General features: G+C 40.6%; 1 protein-coding gene across 1 annotated transcript; it reads left to right on the top strand.

The window, feature by feature from the left end:
- The first annotated feature begins 2,381 nt into the window (after window positions 1-2,381).
- On the top strand, window positions 2,382-8,518 carry LOC124288112 (uncharacterized protein DDB_G0271670-like). Its single transcript, XM_046724675.1, has 6 exons — window positions 2,382-2,419; window positions 3,357-3,556; window positions 5,407-5,793; window positions 6,359-6,692; window positions 7,045-7,107; window positions 8,464-8,518. The coding sequence occupies exons 1-6, from the start codon at window positions 2,382-2,384 to the stop codon at window positions 8,516-8,518; spliced, it is 1,077 nt and encodes a 358-aa protein (XP_046580631.1).
- The last annotated feature ends 5,485 nt before the right edge of the window (window positions 8,519-14,003 follow it).

Here is a 14,003-nt window from a genome sequence, read left to right on the forward strand (position 1 = left end):
GAATGCGTCTAATGGTGTAGTATTTCACGATGAGATAGTTGCAAATTTAAAACTATACAACTGTCTAGTAAGGTTTTACTATACTATCAACCACTTGTCTGACCAAGCCGCTGACATTTACAGGCAATATCGCCGACTCTGGCATGATGAGATACAGAATGAATCTTTACGCAGATTTAAGGGGTTACACCTCGTGTCCTCTAATATTTATAATCCGGGTTAGAATTGATCTTCATAAACCCATGCTTATCGTAAGAGGCGACTAACGGGATCGGGTGGTCAGACTCGCTGACTTGGTTGACACATGCCATCGTATCCCAATTGCGTAGATCGATGCACATGCTGTTGATCACTGGATTGTCTGGTCCAGATCCGATTATTTAGTGAGTTTAGTTTTACGCCGCACTCAGCAATATTCCAGCAATATGGCGGCGACAATCCAGTGATCAGCAGCATGAACATCGATCTACACAATTGGGATACGATGACACGTGTCAACCAAGTCAGTGAGCCTGACCACCCGATGCCGTTTGTCGCCTCTTACCAAAAGCATGGGTTACTGAAGATCAATTCTAAACCGGTTCTTCACGGGTCAGCAGTGTATGAACATGAAATCACAAGTACGTTTGCCAAGCAACTATTATATTTTATGTACATCCTCAGTAGCATTGGCCACTTTCCCTCAAACTTTGCGTTACAACTGTTCTTTCTTGTTTTTAAGACTGGAGTGTGTACTATTCTCTGGCTCGACTTCACAAAGAGCACATCTTGTATGTAGGGGCGGTTGGGTGCCAAGTGATTAAAATGTTCGCTCGTCACGCCGTACTCGTCTCTCTATTTTATTTGGTTTCCCTTTCAAAAGGGTGAAGAAGGACGTAGAAGATATGTACTAAGGTTGACAGTGCGAAAGTTTTTATTACAGTTATTAGAACTATCAGAATGAGAATTCTTTTTCTCTAATTTCCCAAGATATTGATGATGGTTTCAATCAAACCGAAACATGAGTCTCATTAACCAATTCAGACCATGACCTACTTTTCAGCCGATCCGAATTTTCTCGTGTGAAAGTGAAAAGAGACACTACAAACAACTATAGTTACACTAAATTCCAATTCACGTTTACATAAGAAAATGGTATTTACAAATTAATTCTAATTTTAAAATTTTATAAAATCGTACTTCTATATTTTATGTGAAGGTTTAGGCAGCATGTCGTTAACTAAGGCGTCACAAACTGCTCCTGCTTGAAGAGGTCGTACAATGATTCACAATTCGTTTGGCTGACTGGTTACACCTGTTTTGTGTTTTTGTGCGCATATTAGGTGTATTTTCGTAACGTACAACGTGATTGATATAATATTAAGTCCGTACCAGACCGCCAAACATTTCTAGCGGCCGTACCTCGTTGTGAGATTTCCACGATTTCCATTTGTCAGAGGACGATGTACGACAGAGCATGCTGCTCGACCGACGTGTTTGCAAGGATTAGAAGGAATATACAAGTGATTAGATATATCAAATAATGATGATTAATATTTATATATCCAGTTGAATGAGTTGTTCTCAATTCTGGACTGGTTATTGTACTAAGTTGCGCAATTGGACGGAAGCCAGTCAGCAGGAAACGAGACTGTTGTGTAATCAATGTTTTGACTTGCTTTTCCTTGTGTTGATAAACTTCAAAGTATCTTATTGTTCATTACGAACATCAAAACTTCTTTTTGAGTTCAGAAAGTTCCGTTAACAGCTTATCATCGATATTTTGTAGAATACTACATAATGACCCTTCTAAGTCGATTATATATATTTTTATAAGTTTAACACTCCTACTACTTTATCTTTTTAAAGTTAGAACTATAAGATATCGATTTACCTCTAAGTTTCATCAACAGGGTATCCAAGAACAGACAGTTACTAATATTCAACTTCAGCATCACTTCAACAGTACTCAATATATTTACATATGTGTGGGACAAGAGAATACTACACGGGGTCTCATTACATACGGATTATACCAAACGAGTGTCCTTCATGTGGTATGTGACCGAGCGAAAGCGTTTCGTATTCTTTCTATTTAGACTGAGTGTGGTATTTTAATTATTACTCATTGTATTTCTTACCTGCATACAATATTGACAAAATATTGTTATTTGAAAGGATGATAAAATTGTTCCGCAACCTCTAGCTCTTCATGAAACCGGTTTCGGTTTGATAGCATAACCATGTTATAAAACTTACTTTAAGTTTTCAAGTCTAGCTGGAAAATTACTGAGTGCGGCGTAAACTCACTCACTCACCCTCATCGTTAAGATTGGGGAGGAAGTGGTGGTGCGTGCGGAAGCCTTATTCAATAATCGGTGCCCAGTCTTTGGTGGAACAACATGATGGTTGAGGTGATGTGGCATGAGTTGATAGTTCGGTATTAATCTATAATGAGTAATGTTTGTGTTTGCTGCTATCAAAATTTTAGAGCGTTTCCACATGTTTTGTCTTCCTTATTAAGTAAAACAGATAAGAACTATATTCAGCTGCGCATATTCAGGAATATCAAAAGAAGTGCAAAGTTTAGTCCTCAATAAAATTCTTTTTATGAAACCGTTTTCGGTTTGAACGCTAGTTTTGTCAATTTTATGCAGGTAATACGTGGGTAATGAATAAATTACCACAGTCGGTCTCACTACGAATTATAATGCTTGAAATCATGCTGTAATTCGTTCTGTCTCTGTCTGGGGTGTAGAAATGTCAGTACAATACTGGATGTCCCGTGATTATATATTATTTGTGCACGTGTGTGTGATTATTTGTTACAGTGTCCAGACATACTTTGTATTGCTATAGTTTGATGTTGGTTCGCTGTTGGTTGTTATAAAAAACAGAATGATTTATCAAGTCGTAGTTTACGCTTTCCGCGTCACCTGCTGTCTTCTCAGGTGTGGATTTCAGGAAAACATCAGAGGTTGTCCCCAGTTCAGGATATTGCTTGTTGAACGAGTTGTATGTGTTCACCAGCTAGAGCGTTGTTACATAACTCTTTACGACAGAGTGGAGTCGAGGGGATATATCACACGGGGTTCCACTGTTTCAAGCGGCTGATGATGTCAGTGTTCTTGAGCCGCACGAGACAACGTCAACTCTCAGCTGCTGGCTACTGACCACCCCCATTGTCCCAAGGCTTGTTGCCCTGATTGGTCCAACTGCCAAGTATAAAACAAAGATGCCTCGCCAGCTTCGTCGCGTTTATCGTTCACTTGTGTCCATATCGCATCATATCCTCACGCTTATATTATTACTTTCATTCAGATTCTCCCTCTCTGCCAGCATGAACAGGTTTCTTCAAGGTTTGGGCCTGTTGTCAGGCGTCCCTCCAGCTCCACAGGCCGGACCGCAAGTCCCCCAAGCAGGACCTTCGAGCCAGGTGACAAAAGGTACCCCTGTCGCCAACCAGAGACCTTCGTCAACCACCTCGACTCCATATTCTACCCCGATGACGTCCACACCGTACTGTACGCCAGGACAGGGGACTGGGGCAACTGGCGGATTGGCAGCTCAGTTGGATGTGAGTAAACATCATACTTTTGCACAGTCTTTGTACCGATACTACTTTATACCACTAAATCTACTACTAAATCTACTCTATCACGTACAACTTGGCATGCCTGCTGATTGTATCCATATGCCTTTTGTCTGTGTTGTTGTCGGTTGAATTGTACAACCTAACATTATGTTTGCAAGCCTAGACTTTCCAGAGAGGATTTACGTTGTTATAACTATTTCTAAGATGTGAAAAGAAATCAAGCAGCCATAACAATGTATCGCCTACGGCAGTTTAATCCAATACGTAATTGACGTTATATTACTGACATTATACTACAAAATTAGTGAGGGCGGTATTAATCCAAACTCACTCACTACTGAAGCGGTTGCAAAGTATGACGACATTAATACATTATGCCATTATAGTAAAGTGGTTCGTCCATCAGGAAATCAGTAAGGCGGTACACAAAAGTGTATCAAGTACTATGATGTTATTGACATGCATGTATCTGACCTGTCTGACATGTCTTTCGTCACAGGCTAACGATGCAGCCGAGCTAAGAAGACTCCGTGAGGAAAACAGAAGGCTCAAAGATGAAATCAGGCGTCTAAAGGGAATGGTAAGTCAAATGATTTTACTGAGTACAATGTATAGACGTGACACGGCGTTTAACAGTATTTACGTTACGTGATCTTCTTGCCCGAAGCGTTGAACATGTCGATAATCAAACCCAGGCCTTCAAAGTGATAAGCGATGAGCTCCTCACACAACCCCTTGATCGTAGGACTTGTATATATTGTTGTATTAACCTACTGTCAGTGGTGGACTATGTAAATTGACAGAACGTGAACCTTGTAATTTGGGAATACCTTCGGAATATACATCAATTTTAAGTACAGCTCCACGGATACATTACACAGGAACCTGTTATCACTATGTAGGTTAAACATAGACCATAGATCTACACGCACTTCATATATAAATAGAGTATATATATGACGTGCGTGTAGATCTATGAACTATGTTTTACCTACATAGCGATAACGGGTTCCTGTGAAACCTTATGAACACTATTATCCTTACCAATGATACACTGTTGCATTTGAATAATTAGTATACAAGTGCCGCTACTGAAAAGAAGACAAGTAATCGCCGGTAGTTTGTCAAAACATTTACTAACACTTCAGTATTTGGATACAGGCATTGCAAGGTGAGGCATGACAAGGCACGCTGCCAACAACACGGACAGCACGTGGTTACATCAAAAAGTACAACAAAAAACACACAGAAATCGGGTGCTACAATTCGGGTGCATGTAATTGTTGAACTGGCACCGAAATGACAGGCGGATAAGCGAAATTACACCCATGGAATGTACTCAGTGGCGATGTGTTCTGCAGTGTGACAGTTGTAGCCTGTCTTGTATCATACCCTAACAGTTATAATATAGTTGAAAATATGGTAAACCTACATGTTCCTGATCCAAACTCATATCAATTTGTTTCTCTCTCCTATTGCTCGAAACGTAGTGGAAACGTCTGTGTTCATGCTCCCAAGAACATTGAAAATATGGTAAACATATATCTGGTTCATATAAGTTGTAATATCATCGAAAATAAAACAACTTTAGTACCAGTCCTTAACAGTAGCAGTGCCATTGATTATATGTACAGTGATGGTTGTGTAATATCATTGAAAGTGCAAATCTAGTATTATTTATAATGGTTGTAAAGCTCATTGAAAATACAACATCTGGTATTAACTCACTCACTCATATTGTATCATAGGATTGAATGGGGGTGCATAAATGCGCTCTATATTGGCACGTACGTCAGTCACTCAACACATTTACGTTTGTTTTGTTTGTGCAGCGGGACACAACACCAACGGCAGCTCCGGCAGCAGCTCCATTGGCAGCATCGACAGCAGCTCATTCGGCAGCAGCTCCGACAGCAGGTCCATCAGCAGCTCCTACAGTAGCCTTAGCAGCAGCTCCTACAGTAGCCTCAGCAGCAGCTCCTACAGTAGCCTCAGCAGCAGCTCCTACAGTAGCCTCAGCAGCAGCTCCTACAGTAGCCTCAGCAGCAGCTCAATCGACAACTCCTTCAGCAGCTCCATCGGCAGCAGCTCTACCAGCAGCTCCATTAGCACCACCACCAGCAGCTCCATTAGCACCACCAGCAGCAGCTCCATTGGCCACAGCAACAACCTCAGCAGCACCGGTGACCATGAATGTGGCGACACAAACCCTTACAGCAGTGAGTATGCTATTGGAGCTCATCACTGGGAGTTTGGTTTTCACTCACATTGAGAGGCATGCATCCTCGATAGCTGGATTAGTCTTTGACTTCGCCTGACACGGCTTTGTCGTCTCTGTCCCTCCATCCATACTTCCATCCGTCCATTATTATTCCGAGTTCTACTTCTGTGTCAGAGTAGGTTCCCAGTAGCAAATTGTTTTCCACACTGTCAAATATATCTGAAGCATATTAGCAGCTGTTTACGATTTATGTGGGTATTTTCGCTCCGAAGTATTTGATGACTATGTTCTAACTGATCAAGGCGACCTCCGGAGCGTGTACTGCATTTGATATTCTAATGAAACCACTCTACATTGCTTTTTTCTTCTCAAAGAATTCTGAACCCGTTTCACATTGGTACATTGATGCAGTTCTACATTATTGCATTTCATAACTTTAACAACCTGTTAACGAGTCCTTTTCATGCTCTTTGTTTTATTCAGGCTCGGGCAGCAGATGAAGCGAGGCAGAGGCGTGATGCTAGATACAGGCAAAGAGCAGTAAGAAAGCAACAACATCAAAGGCATCAGCAGCAGCAACAGCAACGACGATTCCAACTACAGCAACAGCGCCGTCAGCAGCAACAGCCCCGACAGCAGCGGCTGCCCCGTCTACAGCTGCAGCAGCAGCACCAACAGCCACATCCCCGACAGCAGCAGCACCATCCCCGTCTACATGTGCAGCAGCAACAGCACCGTCTACAGCGGCAGCAGCACCGACAGCAACAGCCCCGTCAGCAGCAGCAGCAGCTCCGACGGCAGCAGCACCGACAGCAGCAGCACAACCACCACCGACAGCAGCAAGAAACACCATACGAGGAGCTGCTACGTCATTTCGATGAGGAGAAGAGGACTTCGGTGAGATATCGTACCTGACTTTTGAGAATGATGATTGCGGGGTTTTTAACATTCCCAAACAGCCAATGTTGATTGTAAGAGCCCAGACGGCCATTTTGTTAGAGTACCTCGAGGGTACAGGTCGCTGCTCATCCTATCAATCTCAGAATTCCCCCAAAAGGACCTTGTTGACTTCAGTTAAGGGACAAAATGTTCTTTGTGTTAAACGCAGATCAACAAATACAAGGCATTCGTTTATCCTCAGTCTGACACCCCCGATGAAACTACCATATGTTAAGTAGATCCAACGGGTAAAAGTTACCGTGCCCCATGGACTGGAAATAATGACTAAGTATTGTTTGTTTCCTTGTAGACAAGGGCCGAATACGGAAGCCAGCCGGCGTCATCCAGGTTGCATTGGGAGGAGGAGTGACCAGTAAGTTGAACGCCATGTGTCTCTAAACTTTATCGCATTGGCATTGAGTATATACCATATGAAGTAACACCTATGATGGTGACTATGATGTTTTCATCTTTGTCTTTCCATATGTGAATGAAACCTTTCTTTCTTCAGATGTCATTACCGCACAACAACGGGTATTCATTAGACAAAGACGAGGATAGATGTCTCGGTCATCAGGTTCGCCTATGTCACCATCCTCAGTTGTCATCCTTAGCTGTCATCGACACCCAGCCCCCGAAGTTGGCATTCTTAGTCGATAATCCCAGTGATCAACCTTAATGCTGCCATTAGACTCTCCATGACCGTCCAACTACAACGCCATCCTTCTGCTATCTCTCCAGGTATACAGTTGTGATAATCAAACCACTTAAAACATCATTTAAATCATTTCCTGAGTGCTGATGATTTCACAATTTACCATGCCCCCTGTCTTGAACTATTTTTTTCTTCGCGTTCGAAAAATCCTCTAGCCGTCCAATATCAAAACTATGTATTTGGGAACATACAAGTTAATTCATCATCTTTAACAAAGACTTTTCGGTGATTCTGAGCCTAGCGAACATTATCTATTTCACCTCAGGTGTGCTCAGTCAAGACTTCCTTCATTATCAAAACATAAGTTATATCATTGAGAATAGGACGTATATAGTATTGGTCCACAACAGCTGTAATGTCATTGATTATGTGTATAGTAATGGTTGTGTAAACATCATTGAAAGTGCAAATCTAGTATAATTTACTGACGATTGTAAAGATCATTGAAACTACAACACGTCTGGTAGTGATTCGTCATATTGTTTCATAGTGTTGAATCGAGCGTGTGCGAATGTTCACTATATTGAAACGTACGTAAATCACTTTATTTTCTTTTTCCAGCCTGAAACAACACCGACCACAGCTGTAACAGCTTAAACGACAACTCTTATAGCAGCACCATGACAACCGTAACGGGTATGGTCACAGCTACGACCTCAGCAGCACCGGTGAATATGGATGTGGTGACTCAACCTCTTTCAGCAGTGAGTATGCTATTGCAGTTGATCATAGATCACTGGCAGCTTGGTTTTCAATAACATTGAGACGCATGCATTCTCGATAGCTGCATTAGTCTTCAGCTTCACACTCACACACGGCTGAGATCCTAGTGCACATTCTCAATTAGCCCCAGAGTACAATGGTGATATTTCTTACCTGACAACTCGTATTTTTTCGTGTACCACGATTGTGGAGATCGTTGCTGAATCTGAGAATCCAAGTGGACCCAGTGGGTAAATGTACAGTACTACTTGGATCGAAGAAAGGGTCTAAGTATTGCTTGTTTCTTTGCAGGAGAGGGAAAGAGTACAGAAGCCGGCCAGTGTCGTCCAGGTGGGAGGAGGAGTGACCAGTAAGTTGAACGCCATCTGTTTCTAAACTTGAAATTAATGGGTTCTTGCATTCTCATTGGGAATGTGACATATGACGTAACAATGGTTACATGTTTGTCCTTCCGCATTTAAACCGAACCTTTCTTTCTTCAGATGGCATCACACAACAGAAATAGACAAAGTTATGTGTCTCGGTCAATCATCAATCACCATCCTTAGCAGTCTTCCACCGTCAACCACCTAACTTGTCATCCTCAGTTGGCATCCATCACCCGGTAATCCCAGTGATCAACCACACGCTGCCATCAGTCCTCCATGACTGCAAGAGACCACCCTCCTCCTACCTGTCCAGGTATACAGTTATGATAATCAAACCACTCCAAAGTTTTGAGAATCATTTCCTGAGTGCAGATGATTTTATTTAACTTGACAGAAGCCTTGCAATTATTTCCCTCTGAATATCAAAACCATCATAAGCAGTTAATTCATCATCTTTAACAAGATCTTTTCAATTTCTCTGATCTTAAGAAAATACAATTTTTTTCTCCTCAGGTGTGTTGAGAGTCCAGAGCTTCTTCATTACCTCTACCATTTATACCGCACATGTGCAGGAATCCATACCACTTCATACATATAATCATTCCCACGATATAATCATTCCCACAATCATGCTATCCGATTAGGATGCGAAAGTACTCTCCACCTCTTTTTTAACATGACCACGAGGGCTCTTTAGGATTGCTTGTTTGGCCAAATCGCCCAACTCGTTGTTGGTGTATCGTGTACCTACTGATAACCGGGCAGCTTTGAGATGTTGAGGGGTGTTTCATGTTTCATGGCTCACACTCCTACATGAAACACCCGCTAACACCTTCTAGTTGAACGATGACTCGGTGGTATTCGTAAGCATCGTCTCAGTTAGCTGTATTTGGTGAGCATTTTTAAAGACAACTGCCAACATTCAATACCATTGCAACGAGAATGTCATATTGATATTTTGTTTACATGTTCAACTGTATCATGTTGTTCGGTTTATCGTAGTAGTCTACTGATCCTTGATATTGGGAGTAGAGGATGGAGTATGTTCCTAATCATGTGCGGTCATATGGTTGGTATCACGAAGTGCTTTGCTCATCTTACCCGTGTTATCGGATCCACATCTGTCAAATACTGCCTCGTCGGATGCAATATGCGGAACAGTCTCCAGTCTACCAACATGGACAAAGTCTAGGGCATCCACCAGAGATGGTAAAAATCAGGATCTTAGCCAACCACTTTGATAGACTTCCCGATGTCTGCCAACCACTAATATCTACGTCCAGATCTCTGTCGACAACAAACATGGACCTAGTCATGTGACTCATCCAGATGATGTCAAACTTCAGATGTCAAGCATGGATGACTCCAGAAGGTGAGTTTCAAACTATACATGAAATAATGAATTACGGAATTGTAGTTTCTATATATGCCTTTTCTGTGTACGTATTTGTTCCCAAATGCATAATTATTTTTATCCTGACTCATGATATTTTACTTAAAAAATTACATCTTTCCATCATCTTATCTAAAAAACCTGTCAGATGGCCTATACACTTCCACTGGAAAAGTGGTATTTGAAACAGCCTCAGGTGTTTCATATTTCCAATCATGTGTATATATTCATAAACCTATCCCAAACTTTGTGACAGGAAGGATGGCTTCAACTTTCAAATAGCCAACTTCCCCCTTATATCGAGCACTATCCAAGCATTGTCTGCCTTTGATACATAGATTACACAAATTTGTAGCTAACGCCACGCATACATGCTCTTCATAGCAATAATTTAGATACCCGCAGAATCTGTTTGTTCGGCTCTTCGTACATTTTATATCATAAGGAATATACACTGTAATTCATGTTTTACTCACTGTTTGCATGCTTGTTTGTCGGCCCAGGTATATGTGATTCTGATCCCAGTCTGTACTTGTACAGGTACCATTGCTACAGCAGTAGATCACACCTGTCTCCCACCTGTCACCTGTCAGCAAACTCACTTGTCTCACTATCAGCATCTGCATGGGCTCTACGGTAAGTCTTTAAAACTTAGATCCGAGCAATTAATTTGCATTGTTTAAATAAAACACACATGCACATGCACTAGCTATCTTCCACCCGAACATCCACCAGGCAGCAAAAATAGATTGTGTACTCAGATTTAAGAAAGCATTTGAAGGAAGACCTATCGTAGCCACTTCGTGATGAGGTCGGCATCGTTTTTCTTTCATACTTTCATAGCAGGGGCAACGTGAGGCATAGGTATCCAGCACTCTGCTGGGGTGTGAGGTCGTTTATTTCAGTTGGATATAGGTAGTGAGATCGATAAACGACACACTGCAACATTAAATATAATAATATAATATACATCACACATAATTCATATAAGATACATATAATTCCATACACGGGTTAATGGATATGGATGGTATGGATAATTACCAATAATACCGTAGTTACTCAAAGCATGAATAACATTACTCATTACACATATGGAGTGCGAATTATGAAATTACATCATTACGCATAACGTAATAATACATACATACAATGCAATGCACACATAAAAGGTAATAATACACCATTACGCATTAGTCGTAATGATACCATAGTCCATACACATGATTCATCACCGCACGTTACATGATGGTGCTATATACAGTACATGGATATAATATATACATATACACATACCCTGTGGGTGGTACAAGGACGTACACCAATCACGCACAGCACCAGTCATATGGACGGGGTCTTATCCGTTACAAATAATATTAAATAATAAATAACATGCAAGGTAATGTGGAGTAGATTTAGGGCAACATCCATGAACACAAAATTACTTCTACACATTGATAATTACACTCAACATAGTTATCATAGTTAAAACATAGCAACTTATATCAAAACACATTCCCTCATGTCACACATTCAGTGAAAAGATAGTAAAGATAAGAATATATTAGTGATGCTTATTTATGTTTATAGCTTAGGATTGGACAGCTAACATAATTGCATATAGCACACGTACATGCTATTGAATATAATACCTATTTCAATGATAGTAATTAAATAGATATACTTTTATTATAAAGATACTGCAAGGATTAAATGCAATATATCTTTAATTAAATAATACTAACCTTAATTTGTGTCTGTCCATCGTGGCAAAGAAGCAGCGCAGAATGAGTCAAATTGTGCATGAAGTTAGTCAGACCAGTCAGCGGAGTTAAAGCGTCATGGCTTGGGCAATTGGTCGGAGTAGCCTACCTCTAAAGTTTAACCCTTAAAGTGCCTAATAATAATATAGCTAAAAGGATAGAATAATAAGAACATTATAATAATATATATACACTAAAATACACCTGCCACACTTTTCCAACAGGTTTTACATGCCAATGAATACAGAAATCGCCATGCCTACATTTATAATGCATTCGTCAATGTTATAGATTTTAAAGCCATGTATCTTTATCCAACAGACATCATGAAGCACCTGACTGACACCGTGGCCGTCTTCCCTCCAGAAGGATGTGCAGGATCTCTCCAGGTCCTACATGATACAGAACACTGACCGGGGTGTCTTTAAAGAACTGTCACTCATCAGTACATTAATTGATCTCAGTGTAACTTTCTCTGTCATTTCAAAGCGACAGCGTCCCTGGTATATGAAACCATTACAGTTGAGCAATACCCTAAAGCAGACTTTCTTGAATACAATGGGGTAAACGTGTTAGAACTGTATCAGGACTGTTTCAGAGCTACATTACCAAATAATATGACCTCATTGTCAGGTAAATGCATGTAGGTTTACTGTTACTGGTGCTAAGCACTTCCTCTCTTTAGGCCTGTCAGGAGGGTGGATATATACAGGCGTGGTTGAGCCATGCTACCCTGGATGTATTCAGCCGAGTGACATTCTAAAATGACACTACATATTTTGTCAGGTATGAATTTCAAATGCACATAAGTTTTGGTGTATCTAGATGTTTGGTAAATGGTCTACATTTGAGAAATTGAGTTTGCCTGTCAGGAGGATGGAGTGACATTCTAAATAACATTATATATATATCATATATAATTGGTCAGGTTTGGAATTCAAGTGTATGTTTTGGTGTATTTAGATGTTTGAGAAAGCGTCTCCATGTGAGATAGGAATTGATTTTGGCTGTCAGGAGGATGGATATATACAGACGTAGTTGAGCCATGCTGCTCTGGATGTATACATTCTACTGACAATATAAGGAAGTACATGCACAAAACGCGCACAGCATGACATACGTGGACTAAGCCAGGCAACTAGGCATACATACTTGTCATATGTGGGATGTATGCACATTTCGGACGAAAGTTTAAAACCTGTACCAGCACCGGACGTTGTTTAGCCAGGAACATTGTGAAGCAAGTACTGAGATGTGCTGTGTACACAAGAATGTACAAGATGTACAAAACTGTTTCTAATTCTTTTTCCATGTTCCATGTTCCGTTGTGTTGATTTCCGTCCCCGCCCTTTCCCTACCTCGAATAATATCATTGTATTTTCAATATCTGTAATTTGACAGCGCCACCTGATTGTGTACATAGTCATTGCTGTTTTTCATTCTCTGTTGTGTTTAATCTGAGTTTAAATAAATATTTCACTATATACGAGATTGTGTTGTCAATTTTTAAAAAAATGGAAATCTGAAATGCAGTTAATTTGCTGAATTGTTTCTTAATCGTACCAGGATCCGCTGATCGTTGGTTTAAGACTGGAGTTTCATGCCAGTGCTGTTCAGTTTCACAGCAGTTTGTAGATAAATAAACCCTAATATTTTCCCGATTTATATCACATGGACATTAAGCACATCAAGCTTGGGTTTTTCTAAATGTCCCATCATTATGGGTACAATCTTTCTACCAAGAAGTTGTTGCATAATTCAAATCACGGAGGGTATAGTCGGAAAATTGGCTCTGATTCAGCAGAGATTTCATATGAAAAATATAACGTCTTCACTGGTTTCTACCTATATGTACGTGTCAAACACTACAAACTTTCCACAGTGGGTTAAGGTGCTACAACATATTTAAGACTGATAATGACTGACGAGACAGCAAGTTGACAAAAAACAGCTTTCATTCCAAACTCAACACGTACCATAGTTGTATTTATCTGGCCAGTGGTTGTAATAGCATTACCTTGTTACAGCTGTAGTGAGTGAGTTCAGTTTTACGCCGCTTTTAGCAATATTCCAGCAATATCGGCGGTGGACACCAGAAATGGGCTTCACACATTCTACCCATGTGGGGAATCGTACCTGTGTCTTCGGCGTGACGAGCGAACGCTTTAACCACTAGGCTACCTTGCCGCCCCTACAACTCACGAAAATAATGCTGACTGATTTTAACCAATATATAAATCCTATCATGAATATGCAAACAAACATCTGCCATTACCCAACAATTATGATAATCACCTATACGACTAT

The sequence above is a fragment of the Haliotis rubra genome, unplaced genomic scaffold, assembly GCF_003918875.1.
Source record: "Haliotis rubra isolate DU_JTF1 unplaced genomic scaffold, ASM391887v1 Scf412, whole genome shotgun sequence".
Classification (NCBI taxonomy): Eukaryota; Metazoa; Mollusca; class Gastropoda; order Lepetellida; family Haliotidae; genus Haliotis; species Haliotis rubra.

What these genes read in the sequence shown, in the direction of transcription:
- LOC124288112 (XM_046724675.1), top strand. Translation starts at nt 2,382, where the DNA reads ATGATGGTTGAGGTGATGTGGCATGAGTTGATAGTTCG. An exon ending in ATGAGGAGAAGAGGACTTCG is followed by an intron (nt 6,693 to 7,044) that starts GTGAGATATCGT and finishes GTTTCCTTGTAG; the next exon opens with ACAAGGGCCGAATACGGAAG. An exon ending in ATTGGGAGGAGGAGTGACCA is followed by an intron (nt 7,108 to 8,463) that starts GTAAGTTGAACG and finishes GTTTCTTTGCAG; the next exon opens with GAGAGGGAAAGAGTACAGAA.